The 19311-nt window shown below is 34.7% G+C and overlaps 5 protein-coding genes and 1 non-coding gene across 6 annotated transcripts; all 6 read right to left on the bottom strand.

Annotated features, from left to right (window-relative positions):
• Window positions 1–600: 600 nt before the first annotated feature.
• LOC110660266 (uncharacterized) lies at window positions 601–2429 on the bottom strand. Its single transcript, XM_021818501.2, has 3 exons — window positions 2035–2429; window positions 1838–1922; window positions 601–1736 (listed from the first exon to the last, which is right to left on the bottom strand). Exons 1-3 carry the CDS (start codon window positions 2050–2052, stop codon window positions 829–831), a joined length of 1011 nt encoding a protein of 336 aa, XP_021674193.1. The 5' UTR covers window positions 2053–2429; the 3' UTR covers window positions 601–828.
• Window positions 2430–6744: 4315 nt separating this feature from the next.
• Window positions 6745–7533, bottom strand: LOC110660237 (major allergen Pru ar 1). The gene is made up of 2 exons (XM_021818469.2): window positions 7261–7533; window positions 6745–7183 (listed from the first exon to the last, which is right to left on the bottom strand). Exons 1-2 carry the CDS (start codon window positions 7442–7444, stop codon window positions 6885–6887), a joined length of 483 nt encoding a protein of 160 aa, XP_021674161.1. The 5' UTR covers window positions 7445–7533; the 3' UTR covers window positions 6745–6884.
• Window positions 7534–8210: 677 nt separating this feature from the next.
• LOC110660263 (major allergen Pru ar 1-like) lies at window positions 8211–9380 on the bottom strand. The gene is made up of 2 exons (XM_021818498.2): window positions 8754–9380; window positions 8211–8662 (listed from the first exon to the last, which is right to left on the bottom strand). Exons 1-2 carry the CDS (start codon window positions 8935–8937, stop codon window positions 8364–8366), a joined length of 483 nt encoding a protein of 160 aa, XP_021674190.2. The 5' UTR covers window positions 8938–9380; the 3' UTR covers window positions 8211–8363.
• Window positions 9381–9995: 615 nt separating this feature from the next.
• Window positions 9996–10798, bottom strand: LOC131174007 (major allergen Pru ar 1-like). Its single transcript, XM_058137020.1, has 2 exons — window positions 10507–10798; window positions 9996–10423 (listed from the first exon to the last, which is right to left on the bottom strand). Exons 1-2 carry the CDS (start codon window positions 10688–10690, stop codon window positions 10119–10121), a joined length of 489 nt encoding a protein of 162 aa, XP_057993003.1. The 5' UTR covers window positions 10691–10798; the 3' UTR covers window positions 9996–10118.
• Window positions 10799–13284: 2486 nt separating this feature from the next.
• Window positions 13285–14511, bottom strand: LOC131173903 (major allergen Pru av 1-like). The gene is made up of 2 exons (XM_058136597.1): window positions 13679–14511; window positions 13285–13593 (listed from the first exon to the last, which is right to left on the bottom strand). Exons 1-2 carry the CDS (start codon window positions 13833–13835, stop codon window positions 13301–13303), a joined length of 450 nt encoding a protein of 149 aa, XP_057992580.1. The 5' UTR covers window positions 13836–14511; the 3' UTR covers window positions 13285–13300.
• Window positions 14512–17551: 3040 nt separating this feature from the next.
• Window positions 17552–17658, bottom strand: LOC131174191 (small nucleolar RNA R71). The gene has a single exon (XR_009144439.1). It is a non-coding gene; the product is annotated as a small nucleolar RNA R71 (small nucleolar RNA).
• Between the last annotated feature and the right edge of the window lie 1653 nt (window positions 17659–19311).

Genomic DNA, 19311 nt, shown 5'->3' on the forward strand with positions numbered 1-19311 from the left:
AACACAAATGCTAGCCATCAACAAATACTTTTTCACTCAGCACAAACTGCAAACCGATTCGAGTAAAATTATTCCCTTTTGAAGACACAGATTGCATGTAACACTCCAAACAAACCAAGAGAACCATCGACAGTGGATTTACCCAAATCCTCCCTCATCTGCACCAATCCACCATAAAAGAAAACATAAAACTTATTTATGCACACAACCCTGACCATAAGTAGGGAGGCACACCCATTTCTAGGACAAAGGAGAAGAGTCTTGAAATCAGGTGCCTCAAAGGGAAGGAATTGGACGAGAGGACAATCTCTCTCTACACGATAGATAGAGAGAAACTTTTGAGAGCCTTCCTCACTTCGAAGTTAATTAGGCGAGCACTAAAGAAACTAATATTCATTGTAGAAAAGCATACTTTCTTGGCTACTTTGTATTGGCAAAGGCTTTTGAAGAAAACTCATTTCAACTTTCTAGGGTCGATGTTTAGGAACAGAATTCTATATATAATGTAAAAAACAGGCGGGTTGGTTTGTCAAAAATGGAAGTTTGGGAAGCATAGTTTTAGAATATAATTAATTCTTTCATCGGATTCTTCTACAAGAATTTAATAGCAGGCAGTATGTATTATCAGCCCAATCAGAAGTGGAATACAGAATCAATTCTTCCGGCAATTACAAGCTTAGAATCTCATTCTTCCCTCAAACATTTTCATTCTTATTTGGAAATCTTAGTGCCGCCAGATTTTTTTTTTTTTATTCTCCATCACGTTCTCTGATCTTTTCCAGAGGCGTAAGACAGTGCCCCATTTCTCTTGCAATCTTCCTGAAAGTTTCACATTATCCTACACGCATTTGGATTTTCATCACTGAAGATGGATGTGATGTTTCCATTGCGAGTATTTTCATGATAATCCTCACTGTAATGATCCATCCTACTGTAAATTGTGTGGCGAGGTGGAGAGCGGATGTACTCATATTCTGTGACATATGCTGATGGCCTGTATGTGTTGTAGCTGTGAGTCACGTAGATTGGCTGTGGTGGTCCTCGTGGTAGTCCATGGCCATTAGGGTATCTTGGCTCTGGTGGAAGCCCATGGCTAGTTGGGTATCTAGGCTCTGGCGGAAGTCCATGGCTAGTAGGGTATCTGGGCTCTGATGGAAGTCCATGGCTAGTTGGGTATCTAGGCTCTGGTGGAAGTCCATGGCTAGTAGGGTATCTGGGCTCTGGTGGAAGTTCATGGCTGCTTGGGTATCTGTTCCACGGACCACCATAACTATGACCATAGCTATATCTGTACCCATAGTCAGGTGGGTGATGGTATATGACGTGAACCTCTCCTACATCTTTTGGTCCAGGGGCTTGTGCGGGGCCTGCAGGCTGGTTTGCATTGGATTCTGTAGCAACAGGTGACGGTGACGGTGATGGTTTCTCTTCTGGTGGTGGATTCTCAGGTGGTGGTGGGTCTTTTGGTGGCTCTGCTGGCTGTGATGATTCAGCCGGTGGAGCTGCTAGGGAAGGGTTTGCTGCTTCGTTGTTTGGTGGTGGTGGTGCACCACCTTCAGGTTGTTGTTGTGGTGGTTCCGTTGGCTGAGCAGCCGTCTGATCTGGTGGCTCTGTGTGGGAACATATAGTGGCAATCTTTCTAGTTTTCCTAATGGCTTTCACTATTTTTTCTGGATCTGCCCACCCAATTACTGTCAACTTCTGTTGGGAGATGTCAATATAGAGATCATATATACCTGTTGAAAAGGAGAATTTAGATATCAGAATATGTTAAATTTTCAGGATGATAATGTTAGAACGATGGGGAATACCATTAAGTCACTTGCTAATTGCTTACCATTAATTCCATGCAGTGCCTTCTTGATCTTCTGCACGCATCCATTACAATCCATTCGGACTTGTATCTCTGTAACTCGAGGTTTCTGCATTTGAGGAGAAAACGTGGTTAGATGCTAAATGCCCTGAAATAATCACTATAATATTAGTTATTCTTGATATAAAAACACAGGAGATGAGCTCTGGTTGGAGCTGTACCTCTAACTCTGGAACCATTGTCGAGAGGAAGGAGATGAGACGCCAAGGGATGGAGAGGGTGAGAGCATAAAAGAAGAATCAATAGGTGGCATTTATTTGTACACAATGAGGGAATATTTGAAAGGCAAAAGGTGTAGGGCATGGAAGGAATCTCTTTTTCCCTTCTGAAAGAGAACGGAGGATGTTTGATATGATGTTGCTGTTTTGATTAAACTTCAAGGAGTAGGTGGTGGGTTCAAGAAAAGGGTCGGTTTTCTTTCAAGAACCTTTGGATTGAAAATGGTGAGCCAAAGAGAATTTGCTTTAGGATGGATGTCCATCTCTGCAATTGGGGAGGTGTGTGTGTGCAGTTAGGATATCCAAAACCGGCCATAGAAAAGAATTGAAGTGAGAGCGGTAGATTTTCTTTTAATGGGTTCATCGATTGGTCAAAATTATCAAAGTAGCTTTTTTAAGGTGGAAGGATATCCACTATCAAGGAATCCTTTAGTCACAAGAAAAGATGATTAACAGCAAACAAAAATGACAATGGGGTGGCGTTTATTTGCCGTGTGAGTTGTTTATTAGAGTTGGAAAGCACAAACCTGCCTTTAATTTTTGTCATAAAGGTTGATGGAGATTGAGAAAAGATTCTCTTCTTTGTCTTAGAGGTGCTTAAGACTTAATGTGGCAATATATAATTCTCTGATTGCACCTTGACAATTCCTTCCAATCTATGCCTAGCCTTGGTCCGATTTGAATCCACGATCCAATTGAAACCGTCTGAATTGATTTGAGTGAAATTAACTTTGAATTTAATTGAAATCAACCAATTTAATATCAAATTAAAATCAGACTGAACTAAAATCGAGAGACCTATCAATCAATTTTTTATCGTAAATAATGAGATTAGAGTAGTTTAATTACTTCATTTACATTTGATGGGAGTGGGTGTGTGGAAATCTAATAATTATCTATTTAATTATTTATTTATTTTAATTATCTAACAATAATTTACAATATTTATCTAGAAAAAAAAATAAAATAAAGAAAGAATATTTTATTTGATGGCCTGTTTATTTATTTATATATATATATATTATTTTTAAAATTAAAAAATATATATATATATATATAATTTAAACAATCCAGTACAATAATAACTCTTATCTCACTCTATACCTAATAGAATTCTTGAAATATATATACTCTAATCATCTATTTCTGCTAAACTTTACTCTAAAAGCCTATTTATTATCTCCTTGTATACCAAATACTCTCAATATGTATTTTTCATCATCTTTTATTTATTGTTATATATATATATATATACGATTTATAATCTGATGTGCTCAGAGAATCCCTAAATTTTTACTTATCTATTCATCACCTTTAATTCTGTTTTCAAGGTAAAAATTATCGTTCTTTGTTCGATAATGGGTGAATCTGATTTTATTTTCTTTCTTTGATTTGTTACAACTACTATAGAAATTCATTTTTTTTTCTTTGATCATTGGTATTGAATTTGGTTGATCATAATTACTATTGGACAATAGCTGATTTTTATAAAAAAAAAGAGGAAAATGTACAAAAGATTTCCTCATACTTATATATATAAGTTATTTTATTTTATTATTATTTGATATTTTTCTTTAATATTTTGAGTGTGTAGGAGATTTATATATTCAATCTGTCAATTGAAATTGTCTCCCTTCCATTGAAAATAACTATTTTCTTGAAGGTTCCAGGTGAGTGGTAGTTATAGTACATGGCACCATTTTAGTTCATTTTAAAATTTTTTATTAAATGAAATTTTAAATCAATAATTTAACGATTATTTTACATGTGAATTTCTAGAGTTTTATTTTATTATTGAATTTTATTTTGATTTTGATTAAATAATTAATTTTGTCAATTATCTCTGCATTAGAACCATTAGGATTCCGGAAACAGGCCTTTAGTGTCTTTATATTGATTGATATTTGACTATAAAATTTACTGATGTGTTACACTGAATTTATTTGAGATTGATTTGATTTTATTGACTTTCTGAAATTATTGAAATGAACTATTGGAATTGCACTATTAGTTATTATTTTTGCTATCTGAAATTTTTTGTTGATTTTGATTGATTTGTACAAATTGATTTTCTGTTTTGAATTTGTACCTATGCCCAGTATCTGTTTCTGTTATTTGGCCTCACCGTGTGGACTATCACGGTATTAGGTTGTATTATCGAGTCATGCATCATTGTAGTTTATGGTTTGCATTAGTATCATATGCATTGATATCTGTGAAAGAGGAGAAATGTATTTAATATCTGGTAGTGCGCTTACCATCTGGCCTTTGGTGATGTAGGGTATCATCGCCCTGGTGCAATGTATCATAAAATTTTTATTGAATGAATTTCTTTTATATATATGTTTTATGAAATTATTTTATTAATGATTTTGACAGCATGAGTATGATTTTATTGAATAGAAAATTTATTATAAAATTGATCAAGCGTCTGCCTGTTCCTATTCCGTTGTGTGCTATAATTATCATTCACTGAACATTAACTCAAACAACGTTTTCTCTATTTGTTATCTATTTTAGATCAGTAGAATTCTGTAGCTAATCTAAATATTCAGTCCATTTTCTGGAGACGGAAAATCTTTGATTTGTTCTCATGGTATGCCCGAATTCATGTTTCCTCAGACTAATAATTAGTTTAGTTTATTGAACAGTTTAAGATTTTATTTGAAATCTATAGAGACTCCACAGTTTACTTATGGGATATTTAGATTATTTATTCAGTGTTTTGTTTATTTGGATTTTATCTATTTTTTTAGGTTAGTAAATGACAATATATTTATTCAAGATACTTTGATAAGGTTTGCATGATTTAAAAATACTTAAATTATGCGCCGGTCATGACACAAAATTTTGGGTCGTGACAGGGTGGAAGAGTTGGGTTAAACTCTTACGACAGTGTATTGTTAAGCATAATACTTGGCGGCTAAAATTTACTTATTCAGTTGTTAATTACTGATTAAGGGTAACATCATGCCAAACGGAAAAAATAGTATTGCCTATTAAATCAAGGGCAGAAGTTCTTTAATGTGGGCAAGCCCTTTAGGCAGGACCAGGCTGACTAGTCGTAACCATCAAGCACCAGCCAAATATCCTTTGAACATTTAAAGACTAAATTATCTTCTATACTCCATTTATTTATATGTTAGAAGGCAAATTCTAGAGGAATCAAGCTATATAAATATTGAACTTCTTGAAGTCTGCTTGAGTTTGCTTGCACTCTGGATCTCATTCTCACCAATGATAATAAGTTAATAACCCTATCCTCTTCAATCCTGGAAGAGTTAAAGGGGAATATATGTCATTGCCATTTGCATCTTTACTGAGCTAAAGAGAAGTTTTGGTCTGAAAGTAGGATGTGATAATAATGAATGCTACTGTCACTGTGCCTGCAATCTTTTCTATCCTCAAGACCAAAACAAGGTAAATTTCCATAATGTCACTTGAGATTATTTCTAAAACGAAAATTCACCAATGATTGAAGCATCAATCTAATGGTCTGATTGGGTTCCTGCCCTTATATAGCTCAAGCATACCTGTCAAATGAGGGCAAATAAAACTGGGCATGATCTCAATTTCTTGGGACGTCATGTAAGTGTGCTGAGGAATATACAGCCTGGCTGATAGCTAATTGGGTACGCATGATTTGCTTTCCTTTGTTTTGGTCATGGATATGGTCCACACAGGCATCTCTTGACAAAACAATCTGAAAATGAAGGAGAGCACTTCTCCAATTTTATTCTGGCCCATTGCAAAATCTGCCTGCCGCCTTCCTGTGTACCCTTTTTGAGTTCATTTCTGGTTATTGTTTGAGCTCCTCATTACTTTTAAATAAATTATTTAAAGTTTATTGAAATTTAGTTTCAAGATAAATTTAACATAATTTAATCATATAAAGTCTAAAATAGTAGTTAATTTTAAATTTCTTTTATTAATGACACCTAAAATTGTATATTTTCAAAAAATGAATTGAAATTATAATATGAAACAGACTATTATAATATGAAACAGACTATTCATATTTAGAAAATTTTTATATGCACCATACGACAAATGAATAGAAATTTAATAAATTATAATTTTAGATAGATCCTACCATAATTTTAGATAAGACCATCATAATTTTAAATAAACATGTATACACCCGAGTGCAAGTAAGATTTATTATTCATATTTATAGCCTCTTTGTAAAGCAAATGCGCTCTTTTAAACCCATCAGTCAAAGTTCCTTTATATACTTCTTTTCAGATTTAATTTGTATTCTCAAGTGAACTTTGTAGATCACTCTCTGCCTCCTTAAGGCAGCTTCAATGAATTACTAATATCTTCGAGAAAAAAAAAAAAAAACTGGAAATCGGTTTAAATTAAAACTGAACTAAAAAGAAATTGGGATCAAAATTAAAATTAAAACTGAAAAAAAATCTTATAGTTCAGTTTTGATTCTCCAAAACTTAAATCGTAATCCCAGCAATCAGTCTATCCAAAACCAGTGATCACACCCTACTTGGCATGATCAAGAAATTCAATTTCATTATAAGTTTATCCTCAACGAGTTCTAGTTTAGTTATTAATCTTATTAATTACTGATAAATGCAATTTGTACCATAATTATTTTGATTGGAATAAAATGGCAATATGTAATGAATGCGTAGATGGTTTAATATAATGATTTTTAATGGAATAATTTCTTATTTTTCGTCACAATTACAACCATATGGATGTAAAGTTATATTTTTGCCCTGGCAAAAGTTGAGGGGAATGTATAAATATAATGAATCACATGGTAAAAGAAAGTATTAAGCATAGACATGAGGATTCTCCAAGAGGTAGGCTTCAACAACTTTGTATATTCCTAGAGCTTTGTCCTTGCCATCCTTAATGGCTTCTTCTTCTATGGTAAAATCTCCGATAGTAATATAATTGCTTGTGATCTTGCAAATTGAGCCTCCATCACTTGCTGCCTCAAACTTGACCTCATAAGCAATAGAATCAAGCTTGTCCCCCAGAGGATCTCCCTCAATCAGAGTATACTTGCACACAAGATTGTCTTTATCTAGCTCTTCAATCCGATTCTTCACATATTTCAAGTCGCTTGCTGCATCTCCAACAACAATGTCAGACAAACTATAAAAAATAAAAAAAGAGGGTAAATACGTGAGTGAAATTGCTAACCTTCAGTGAAGTTGACTTGTTCAATGGTCCCAGTCCCTTCACTACCTTGGATTACATCCACGCTTTTGATGAATTGGGGTAAGAGCTTTGGAATCAAAATGTTGGAGTCGAGAATTAAGGCCTTGAACATACGTGATGGGGCAACTGGAGAAGTGTATTCTTGTGTGAAGGTAGAGACAACCATGGCTTATGATCCTTACAACTTGATTAGAAATTGGGTTTTGTAGATTTGTAAGAAGCAAAGGCTGCTTTTATATCTTTATACATAATAAGGGAGATAGTAAAACTGAACAATTAGAATTCCAACGGCGAAATTACAAAATTTCAAAGTCCTCAACCTGCGCTGGCTGCTAGACAGACTTGTCTTGTTTCAAACTTCAAAGATTTTACACGTTGCAGAGAATATCAAAAAGCATGCCGGCGTACACATAGGCGGCGCTAACTACCTTGGACCTTTCTAGACCATGGGCTTCATCCCTATCAAAGATTCAAACGCCATGGGCCCTTGGCCACTGGTCTGATTTTGATCAGAATGACTATTCAGGAATGAAAAAGAGAACAAACTGAAATCGGACAGATCTAGATGGTTCTAATTGATGTCGATTCAAGACGGTTCACAGTTAAGTTCAGTCTGATACAATGACGATTCCAGTTTGAGGTGATTTACATTTTCAATTTTTGAGCAATTTGGTTTTATTCGATTCACATACGGTTCAAATTGAATTAAATTGATTCTGATTAATTTCAGTTCAGAGCTAGGAGAGAATCGAAATAGACTCCTGATAAAGTTTAAGGCCAGCTCAAGTTCATGAAACGTTGACCAGAATCAAACTTGTAGAATTCAGAATATGAGTCGGGCCTAATTCAATTCATAGCCTAAATCGTACTCTAGCCAGGTGTAGACATTATAATTGACGACAACAATTTAGTAATAAAGGGTTAAACTGAAATTGAGGAAAACAAAAACATGTCAATATAAGGAAAAACATTACAATCAATCCACAACCACAATGGAAGAAAATCCATCCTTATTTAACAAAGCCAAGGATGAGCATATAGCCAGGACAGACATGCAAAAAGCCATTAATAACAATTAAAGGCGATTAAGCATAGGCATCAGGGTTTTGCCGGAGATAGCCTTCTACAGCTTTGTACATTCCCAGAGCCTTTTCTTTGCCAGCCTTAATTTCCTCGTCGCTGAGCACAATATCACCCTTGGTGTGGTAGGTACTCTTCATTTTATTTATGCTGCCACCATCAGGACCAGGCAAGAACTGTACCTCGTACAGAACAGTCTCAAGCTTATCCAGCAATCCATGACCATCAACCAAGCTGTATGTGTATGAGAAATTCTCTGGGTCAATTGCATCTATGCGATTTTTAACGTGCTTCACTTGGTGACCTGCAAAAATAATATTGTTTAGTGGATAATTATCGAGTATAAAAGCATGTATGTGTATACAGTAGTGGATTTATATATGTAGACAATGTGCCTTCTTGGAAATTAATCTGCCTGATGCTGCCAACCCCTCCATCACCTTGAACAAATTCAACGCTTTTAACAACCTGTGGCATGAGTTTTGGGATAAGGTTATTAGAGTCAAGAACCAAAGCCTTGAACAGTCTTGCAGGGGAAATTGGAGAAGTGTACTCATCACTGTAAATGAACACACCCATGATTTCCTACACAATGTAGAGGAGAAGAGACTAATTAACCAGTGAGGACGAATTTGAACTTGGTGGTGGAGAGGATTAGGGGTAATATTTATAGGTGGGAGGAAGGACGTTAATTTATCTGAAAATTTGTCTCCTAATAGCAAGAAGTTGGGCTTTGTCCTGAAATCATTATTTCATTTTATAAGATTGTATCTCCAATGAATAGAGAGCTATGGAGTAATGGAACAAAATCCATTAGGTTTTTAAAGGGTCTTATTGATCACATCCATTATTCCTAAGTTTGTTAGTACAAACGAGAAAAACAAAATTCTGGGTATCAAAGTCCCAAAACTAATCAGACTCTGATGACAAATGCCACAACCATGCCAATAGAAACAAAAAAGAGAAACTGCAGAGTCGGTTACATAGGTGATAATAACGAGCAATTATACAGAAAAATTGTTATTCCATTCTTTAGTTAATTGTGTTTAATATTTTTTCTCTCTATACAAAAATTATTTTCTCTCTCTAAAATTACCTATAACTACCCATAATTCAACATATCTTAATTCTCTCTCCAAATGCTAATATTTAATTAGTTTGTTATTCCTATAGTGTTAATTGGAATCACAGAGGTACTATATAATTTTTCCATAATAACTGCATAGGACCTAGAAATTATAGAGAATGATAAGAGTTCTTTTATTTTTAATGGTATTAAAAAAAAAAAGCTGTTTTATATGTATTTTGGTCGGAGAATTCAAGGATTATTAACTTGTCTCTATCTGATTGAACTTTTGGAAAGATGAAACAGGCCAATTCCACCTCTGTGGTATTTGGTATATTCCCTGATGCTATTTTCCAGATCCCTTTTGATTCCATTGATATTGTGCCTCCCTCATTTTCTTGTGCAATCTGCTGTTCCTTCTATGCTTTATCCACTTTCTATAGAAATGGGCAGATTTTATAAATTTTCATTGAAAATTAGGACCCAGGGAAATATATGACAGGAACTCAGGAAGAATTCTATCTTCAATTTGATATATTATAAATTTCATTTCATATTTGTTTTACGAGAATGGAAAAGAGATAGAAACTTTATTAATTTTATTGACTACGAGGCCACAGATGGGCAAATACAGAAGCTAGATAATGAAGTAGCAGGCCTAACAGTGTGTAAGTAAGGTAGTCTAGTGTAGTGATTAAGCATAAGCCTGAGGATTAGCAATGAGGTAGGCTTCCACAACCTTGAAAACAGCCATAGCCTTTTGCTTGCCTTCCTGAACTTGCTCTTCCTCGATCTCAACACCTGCCTTTGGATGGAATTTGCTAACACTGATCCCCTTACAGCCTCCATCAGGTGTGGCCTCAAACTTAATCTCATAAGCTATGGATTCAATTTTATCCATCAACACATCACCCTCAATCAACGTGTAGCTGTATGTCATTTTCTCTTCGTCTAATGCATCAATCCTATGCTTCACATGCGTCAATCCAGGCCCAGCACCTGCATAATAATAAATAACATTTCTGCAAATTAATTTTCAAATTAAAAAAAAAAATTGTGCTAGTGAAATTAAGTACACTGACCTTCAGCAAAGGTCATTTTCTTGATGCTCCCAGGACCTCCATTGCCCTGGATGGTTTCGATGCTCTTAAAAGCCTGAGGCATCAGCTTGGGAATCAGATTGTCAGCATCAAGTATCAAGGCTGTGAATAGTTTTTTGGCAGGGACAGAGCTAGTGAACTCATCAGTGAATGTGACAACAGCCATAATTATTTTTCTACTGTTTCTTTTTTCCCAATCTAAAAGTGAAGAGATGAATACAGAACAATTGAAAATCGTAATAGTTTTGCTGTTGGTGGTGGTGAGACAATATATATATATATATATATATATATATATATATATATATATAAGTTGAGGATAATGGTAGTGATTCCTAATAATCTTATTGCTTCAACTACATAGGTAACTAATAATGGCATAATAAAAACTAACAGCATTGTTATTTTTCTCCTACTAGGACGGCTATATTAATTCAACATCAAAAGTCTCTTCCTGCACCAACAAAATTATATGTCCTGTGACTCATGTATAAATACACCAAAATTCTTTTGTCAATCCAGACATCAATTCTGATCCGAACTGGACCATGTCTTGGTTTGCCCTATGCTATTGCTCCACTTTAATTAATAAGATGATCATAAATAGTCGGTGCCAAAATTCAGTCCCGTAGAAAAAGAGATCAATTTATATAGAATATGGATTGGCCAATCTTGCTCAAACTTGTCGTGGCATGTTAGTGTGTGGTTTCAGTTGCAGGTATCTTCTAATTAGCTTGGACGAACTCGTAATTCTTTTATTGCCGAAAACATGGCATAACTTCCTTTCTTTAATAGCCGAAATAGTTGGCGATCGCTAATCTTGATTCATTGAAGAGCCTTTCAAGCTTAGGTTTGGCCGGCACATTAAAGATGCTTGAAGTCACCGGAGGTTCATATGCGGTGGAATATTTAAAGAGCCAGCCAAGTCTTTGAGAATCGAAAACCTCTAGTGTATGCATACCAGTGAAGAATTTCAAAAAAAAAAAAAAAGTTAGAAAATGTGTTTATTTTAGGTAAAAGGAGAAAAGGGTTTTCTTAGAAAATTGATTTATTGACATTTGCATTTTTCTTGAATTTAAAATATGCATGAAAATCATGCGTAGAGTGATGGCTTATACGTCAAAACTGTGGCTTACGAAATAGATAATTAATCGGAGAGGTTGGATGGTAAAATTTGATACATGAAACTAATTAATTTAAAGATTTATAAATCGATGAATAGGATGGGTTAGCTAGCTTTTTTTTTTTTTTTTTAATTTTCAAATCAGATAATTAAATTTCCATTTTTACTTATCAATTCCCATATATTATTTGGTTGGCTATGATTGGTGAATGTGAGCAAACTCCATCTGATTGTGCACGGATACTGTGGCTGAAGGGATATTGTGGATAGCTAATTGTTTGAGTTGGAGACCAATGAGCTCTGTTTCTCTCTTTTTGTTTCTCCTTTTGGATGGGTTTTTGTTTTGGATCATAGTGTGCAGCCTGGGTTTTCTTTTAGCTGATCTGGTTGTGATCTCATTGATTATATGATGTTTCTCTGACTTAGTTTAATTTTTAGATTTTTTTTTTACTTAACATTCTAAGCCACAGAGTTGAGTTTTTGGGATGGTCTATCTGACTATCGTTTTAATTTGGCTTATGATGTTAAGTTTTTATTTATTTTTTTAATTAATAAAATGACTTTTAAAAAAAAAAAAAAATCCCATATATTATTGGCTTAAAGGACTTGGTCTTCCGTCCTCATTACTTTCATATTTAATTAGTCATTTTCATTTCATGTATACCATGGACATTTTAACAAACTCCATAAAATAACTACGTAAAGATTTTTTTTTTTTTTTTCCTGAAGATAGCTTGAGTCAACTAATATACGATCAAGGAAGTTTTGCTTCTTTAAGAATATATATATATATATATATATATATATATATATATATATATATATATATATATATATATATATATATATATATATATATATATATATATATATATATATATATATATATATATATATGTATGTCATTCCATTCAACAAAATTTGAATTTGATGCATCTTGATAAAAATTCCAGACCTTTGCTGTTGGGATGTGTTTAAAGCAAACGGAAGATACTTCTACAGTATCACCGCCAAAGCTTACTGGCATAGGATAGGAGACCTTTTTACTTCTTAAATTTTAAAAAAACTTAATCAAAATTCTATGAAATTTGGACAAGTTAGTTCATAGAGTAAGAAAGTGATAAAATTTTGATAAATCAATAATCTATATAAATATAATAAAACTGATTTTTAAAAAATTTTTAACAAGTGCTTCTTTATTATTATTGACACTTGGTAATTATATAATTTTGATGTGGATAGCTGAGATAGCTTTGTTCTAATTAAACTATTCTACCCAATTTGCTACTTGCTACTGCACTGGGAAATAGTAAATAAAATGCAAAACTCAGGATTTCTAGATAATTTTGGAGATAGTGTCGATATTAAGATTTTGATTAGATGCAAAGCTTACAAGAACAAATTAATTTGTCTATGCTGTAATATCCGAAGTAATTTTATTATCATATAGATACTGATAACAAGGCAACTTTCACTTTCCAATTCGAGCAGCAACGCAAAGGAACAAATGATCATCATCCCACAAGCACTCATTATCAAGCAAAGGGCTAGACGCGCCGCAAGCCCCCCACCTCCCCCCCCCCCCCCCCAAAAAAAAAAAAAAAAAAAAACTATATATGAAAATCACACCTTTTTAACTGATGATGACCATTTTTAGGCATCAGGATTTGCCAACAGGTAGGCTTCAATAGCCTTGAAAATTCCCCTGGCCTTTTCTTTGCCAGTCTTGAGGTCGTCTTTCTTGATCTCAATATCACCCTTTGTGTAATATTTACGGATGGCCTTGAAGATACATCCTCCATCAGGAGTTGGCACAAACTTGGTGTGATAGCTGATCTTCTCAAGTGTGTGCATCAAAGCACAGCCTTCAATTATGGTGTAGCCGTAGGTGAAGTTCTCTTTGTCAAGTACTTCAATCTTGTGTTTCACAAACTTGAATTGGCTGCCTGCAGGAATATTCAAATTTCAAAATATATCTACCCCTCTCTTCTTTATACACACACACACACACACATATATATATATACTGACCTTCAACGAATGTAATCTTCTTGATACTTCCTGGACCACCATCTCCTTCAATAATCTCAGAGCTCTTGATGGCATGTGGTGCAGCTTTAGGGATAATGATGTCAGATTCAAGGGCTATAGCCTTAAACAGCCTATGAGCAGGTACAGTGCTAGTCATTTCCTCTTCATAAGCAAAAACACCATTTTAGCATAGGATTTTGAATGACAAGAAGGAGAAATTGTTGATTTGTAGAATGGTTTTGGGTGAGGAGATGTGAGAAGTAGAGCTAGTATTTATAGGCTCAGACTATAAAGACTACCTCCTCTGAATGATTCACATGTGAATGGATATCAGACTCTTTTTTATTTGGCCAGTAGTTTTGTTGCATGAACTCCTAGTTTCCACTTTTCATATTTGATTCATGATTAGGTAACCATTACCTATAGTTCTCTCTCTTCCCTCATTGCAGTCAATATATTTTATTTTCTTCAAAGGTCAACTATATTGCTGAGAATTAAATAGAAGGCAAAGAGCCCATTACAAGCAGATAGAGCAAACCAAGCTTAAGGATTAAAAAAGATCCTAATTCAAATACAACCAAACCTAGCCACTAGAAGATGAATGCTAAGCCCAAGCCAAGGAATAAGAAAATCCTAAACTAGGTTGGAAGAGACTGCCAAAGCAGCAAGAATGCCGCCATCAGCACTATAACAGGCCACAAATTTTATTGGCATCTCCAATAATAGCCTATGAGGAGTCCAACACATAAAGAAGTACAAGAGGAACATACAAGCCACAGGTCAGATAAAAGAGTCATCTACTATATCAACCCTAGGAAGAGAAGAAGGCTATATCAGGCACCCAAAAAGAAAGCACACAAAACCTTAGGTTGGTAGGGCAACAAATCATGGCATTAACTGGTAGAAGGAGGAGATGGCAGAGCTCTTTGGTGACTCACTCGTGCCTTCCGGCCAGCCATTTGGACTATCGGCACAATCCCAAGAGGTACCACCCACTTGACTTCTACTCCCTCTCGCCTTTCCATAGCCATATCTGAACAAAGTTTTGCTAATGTTGCAGTATTGAGATTTTTTTAGAAGATATGATGATCTTTTTCTTTGCATTTTGTAATCCTCAAATTCCGCTGTCAAACTTATTAGGTGTAAGTGTATGTCTTTCCTTGATTTAAGGAGATTGATTAGAAATAAGTTGAAACTTGTTGTAGTGGCTATGAACCATGCTTTTTATACTACTTCTGCTGCTATATAAGCAGCCTAATTTAATGAAATGTGTGTGTGTGAATTTTACAATTTTATCCTTGTGTTGTGTGAGGTAGAGAACCTCTGTTTTCTTTGTGAATTTGCTGTGGGAAAAGCCAACAAATGGTATCAAAGCTTTCATCTTAAGGGGCCTTGTGAGTTTTAAGAGAGATTTAAGAGTTGTTTCTTAAAAAATTTGAGAAGTTATCTACAAAATGTCTTTCAGCAGTGGTTCATTTCCTGCTCCACCTATTTTTGCAGTGTAAAAATGACAGCATTTTTTAGAGCTCATGACTTGTGGGATGTAGTAGATATTTGAAGAGATCCAGCACCTTTGCCACCAAATCCAACCTTGGCACAAATCAAATATCATAGTGATGAATGTGCTAAGAAATACAAGTGATGCATGCATTTTATATCAACATTTAGGTATAATTTTTGCGCATAATTTACCCTTGTTCATAGCTATTACCATAGATATTAGCATATATTTAGTCAATTTTGCCTTTTTACACTTCTTAGTTTAATTTTTGGAATTTATTTGTTTTGTAGGTTAAATTTGGAGAATTTTGGTGTATTTTGATCAGAGCAGCCATTTGGAAGAAATTAGAGTTGAATTGCAAAATTTTGAAGTTGAGTTAAATGGGCCGAAAGTTACACAACTTGCAACATAGCTTGTGTCACAGGTTGTGTCGACTGTCAAATATGCAGTTTTTCTCGGGCAGACTGTTTCACAACCTGCGACACAAGGCGTGACACAACCGATTCAGCTTGTGTCATTTTACTAAAAATGGCTGACCTGGCATTTTCGTTCCTCTGATTTAATACATCACTTTCTCCAGAATCTTCTACCTTTTTACCCATTCTAGGGCAGACCTTTGAACCATATAAAAACTTCTTTTTATCTTTCTTTCCACAAGGAGAAAGAGGGAGAGATTTTTGGCAAGAAAGGGAGAGAGGAAGAGGAGCACGTGAGACCATTTTGCAGCAGCAACAGAAGACATTTTCTGCAACTCTCCAGCAGCAGATTCTTCATCATTTTACTAGGTTTTTTTGTTCCTTAGCTTAGATTTTCATTAATTCTTCATTTCTATACTTGGGTTTGTCTTGAAACCATGATTTGTGAAGAGAACTTTGAGATTCTAGAGATGGGTTTGTAAATATTGCTTTGTATTGTGGTTTTTGAACTGATTTAGTCATTTAAATGAGATTTGTTGCATTTTGATTTATTGCTTGTGAGCTTGTTGCCTTGCTTGATGAATGGGCCCTCATTAAGTTAAGTTTTAATCCTTGACAGATGGACTAAAAAGTGAATGTTTGGGATAGATAACCTTGCAATAAACTTAGTTTTCTTAGTGTTAGAGATAAGCTAAGAGGATTAAGGGGACTTTCCAAAATCAATTAGAGCTTTAATTGGGTTTTTGTTAGGTTTGAAATACCGTGAAAACAAAGTTTGATTTAATGAATACCAACTTTGAAATGCTTGAAAAAGGTTTCAAAGAACTAAGAATTGATTTCCCTCAAAATTGCAATTCTCATGTGTTTGGCTAAATTAGGGATAAACACATGCAAACAATATTGAAAACCCTATCTCTAGAATCACTCTAATTTTTATTGAATTTAGATTTAATTCCTCCCAATTTCATAATTAGCAATTTCAATTTAAATTTTGGTTATCTAGTTTAATTAATTTAGTTAATTGTTTGATTTAGTTTAAATTCCTCAAATACCAATTTTAACTTTAAATTTCATTTTTAATATCTTTAAATTTTACCATTCTAATTAGCTTATCATTTTATTTCCAATTTAAGCATAATTCCCTGTGGAAATGATATTATTTTTAAAACTATACTACTGTGACCTGTGTACTTGCGGAAGCTACTTCACAGCTAGCACATCAAGTTTTTTGGCGCCATTGCTGGGGAATTATTTGTTTTTAAGTTGGATTTTAATTGTTTTAAGCTGATTAGAATTTTTATTTTCTTTTATTTTCACTGCTGTTCTTTGTGTTTTTCAGGTACTTTTCTTGTTTATGAGACGATCGAAAAGCACAAGTGATACTGAATTGTTGTTCAACCCTAAAATTGAAAAATTCTGTCGAGCCAATAAAAAGGAATACAAGAGAAGAAAGGAAGCAGAAAAGAAGAATAACAAAGATTTGAGCAAGAGGAGACAACTGAAAATATGGAGAATCAAAATAGAGCTATTGGTGGAGACAATGGAGGAAATGAGCAAAACATGCAAAATGAAGTTGTTAATCAAAATGATCCTCAGAGAAGATCCATGTTAGATTATGCTTTTCCTAGATGTGCAGACGTGAGAGATAACAGACCTATTATTGGAGCTAATTAATTTGAGTTAAAGACTGGTCTTATTCAAATGGTTCAGAATTCACAATTTGGAGGTAGTCCACTTGAAAATCCTCATTCTCATTTGAAGAAATTTTTGATGATATGTGGTACATAAAGACAACCTAGAGTTTCAGATGAAGTGATTCGGCTCACCTTATTTCCATTCTCTCTTCGGGATTCAGCATTAGAGTGGTATGACTCACTTCCACAAGCTATTATAGCTACTTGGGAGCAGCTATCTCAAGCTTTTCTATCTCAATTTTTCCCACCTGGGAAGACCACTCATTTGAGGAATTTGATGGTAGCTTTTAAGCCAAAGGATGATGAAACTTTGTATGAATCTTGGATGAGATTTAAGGAGCTTGAAAGGCAATGTCCTCATCATGAAATACCCAAATGGATGATTGTTCAGAATTTCTACACCAGAGTTACTCCAGTCATAAGAAACACAATTGATTCACAAGCAGGAGGAGATTTCATGAGAATGACAAGTGAAGAATGCTATGATTTATTAGAGAAGATTGCTCATAATACCCATTTGTGGGGAAATCCAAGAATAATTGAGCCAAAGAAGGCTGGGATTTATGAACTTGACTCAATTAGCTACATGAATGCAAGATTTGATCAGTTAACTCAGCTTTTTAGTGATTTTTGCACAAAGGTAACAACCTCAACTCCTATAACTATGCAACAAGTTGCCTATACAGATGGAACCCAAAGTTGTGGAGTTGATTACTCTTCTTATGGTGATGATTATTTGCAAGAACAAGCTACTTATGCAGGAGGTTATCAACAAAAACCTATGGGAAATTCTTACTCTAATGTGAACAACTCAACATGGAGACCACAAGCAACTTTTGCTCAACAAGGTCAAAGCTCAAATTATGCTCATAACCAGCAGTATATGCAGCAGAATAGGCCTCAATTTCAGTCTCAATTTTACCCCACAAGGTAGCCACAACCTGGATATCAAGCAAGAGCACAACAATCTCTTCCACCTCATGAACCAAAGCCAACCTTGAAAAGCATGATGGAGAAATTTTTTTCTGAACAAAGCAAGATGAATAGCAAATTGGAGGAAGAAATGCAACACATGAGACAAACCATGGATCTAGTACAAACCCACAATTGTTTGTTGGAGACTCAATTGGCTCAATAAGCAAGCTCATCAGGAAGTAAATCCTATGGCAAACTACCTAGCCAACCATAAAACCCTCATGAACAATGTAAGGTTGTGACCTTGAGAAGTGATAAGAAAGATGGTCAAGAGAGTGAAAACAAGAGAGAAGAAAAAGAGAGCACAAAAGAAGAAAATTCAATTGAGAGCAAGAAAAATGAAAAAGAAGAAGAAAGCAAAAGTGAGCAAGATGAGGGAGAGAAACCATACATCCCACCTAAGCCTTACAAGCCCACCCTTCCCCACCCTCAAAGATTCATCAAGCATAAGCTAGATAAAAAATTTGGCAAATTCTTTGAAGTGCTAAAGAAGTTGTATATCAATGTGCCATTCACTGAGGCACTATCCCAAATGCCAAGTTATGCCAAGTTTTTGAAGGAGATTCTTACTAACAAGAGAAGGCTAGAAGATTATGACACCATCAACTTGGGAGAGCGATGCAGTGCTATAATTCAGAAGAAGTTACCTCCCAAACTCAAAGATCCGGGTGTGTTTTCCATCCCTTGTCATATAGGTGATAATTGTGTGGCAAATGCCTTATGTGACCTTGGAGCTAGTTTCAGCCTAATGCCACTTTCAATATATGAGAAGTTGAATATGGGAGAGTTGAAGCCCACAAACATGTATCTTTCATTGGCTGACCATTCAATTAAGTATTCAGAAGGCATTCTAGAAAATGTGCCTATCAAGGTTGGGAAATTCTACATTCCGGTGGACTTTGTCATTTTAGATATGGAAGAAGACACAAAAATTCCTATCTTATTGGGAAGACCCTTTTTGGCAACAGCTGGTACATTAATTGATATAAAGGGTGAGAAATTGACACTTAGAGTGGGAGATGATCAAATGATATTCAACATCAATCC

This window comes from Hevea brasiliensis, chromosome 15 (genome assembly GCF_030052815.1).
Source record: "Hevea brasiliensis isolate MT/VB/25A 57/8 chromosome 15, ASM3005281v1, whole genome shotgun sequence".
Lineage (NCBI taxonomy): Eukaryota > Viridiplantae > Streptophyta > Magnoliopsida > Malpighiales > Euphorbiaceae > Hevea > Hevea brasiliensis.

Bases quoted from the DNA above. Each gene is read 5' to 3' on its own strand.
- LOC110660266 (XM_021818501.2), bottom strand. The intron at 1,737-1,837 runs GTAAGCAATTAG...CCTTTTCAACAG, and splicing joins GGCACTGCATGGAATTAATG to GTATATATGATCTCTATATT.
- LOC110660237 (XM_021818469.2), bottom strand. From the start codon at position 7,444: ATGGTTGTCTCTACCTTCACACAAGAATACACTTCTCCAGTTGCCCCA. The intron at 7,184-7,260 runs GTTAGCAATTTC...TTGGAGATGCAG, and splicing joins ACAAGTCAACTTCACTGAAG to CAAGCGACTTGAAATATGTG.
- LOC110660263 (XM_021818498.2), bottom strand. From the start codon at position 8,937: ATGGGTGTGTTCATTTACAGTGATGAGTACACTTCTCCAATTTCCCCT. The intron at 8,663-8,753 runs GCACATTGTCTA...TTATTTTTGCAG, and splicing joins GCAGATTAATTTCCAAGAAG to GTCACCAAGTGAAGCACGTT.
- LOC131174007 (XM_058137020.1), bottom strand. From the start codon at position 10,690: ATGGCTGTTGTCACATTCACTGATGAGTTCACTAGCTCTGTCCCTGCC. The intron at 10,424-10,506 runs GTCAGTGTACTT...ATTATTATGCAG, and splicing joins GAAAATGACCTTTGCTGAAG to GTGCTGGGCCTGGATTGACG.
- LOC131173903 (XM_058136597.1), bottom strand. From the start codon at position 13,835: ATGACTAGCACTGTACCTGCTCATAGGCTGTTTAAGGCTATAGCCCTT. The intron at 13,594-13,678 runs GTCAGTATATAT...ATATTCCTGCAG, and splicing joins GAAGATTACATTCGTTGAAG to GCAGCCAATTCAAGTTTGTG.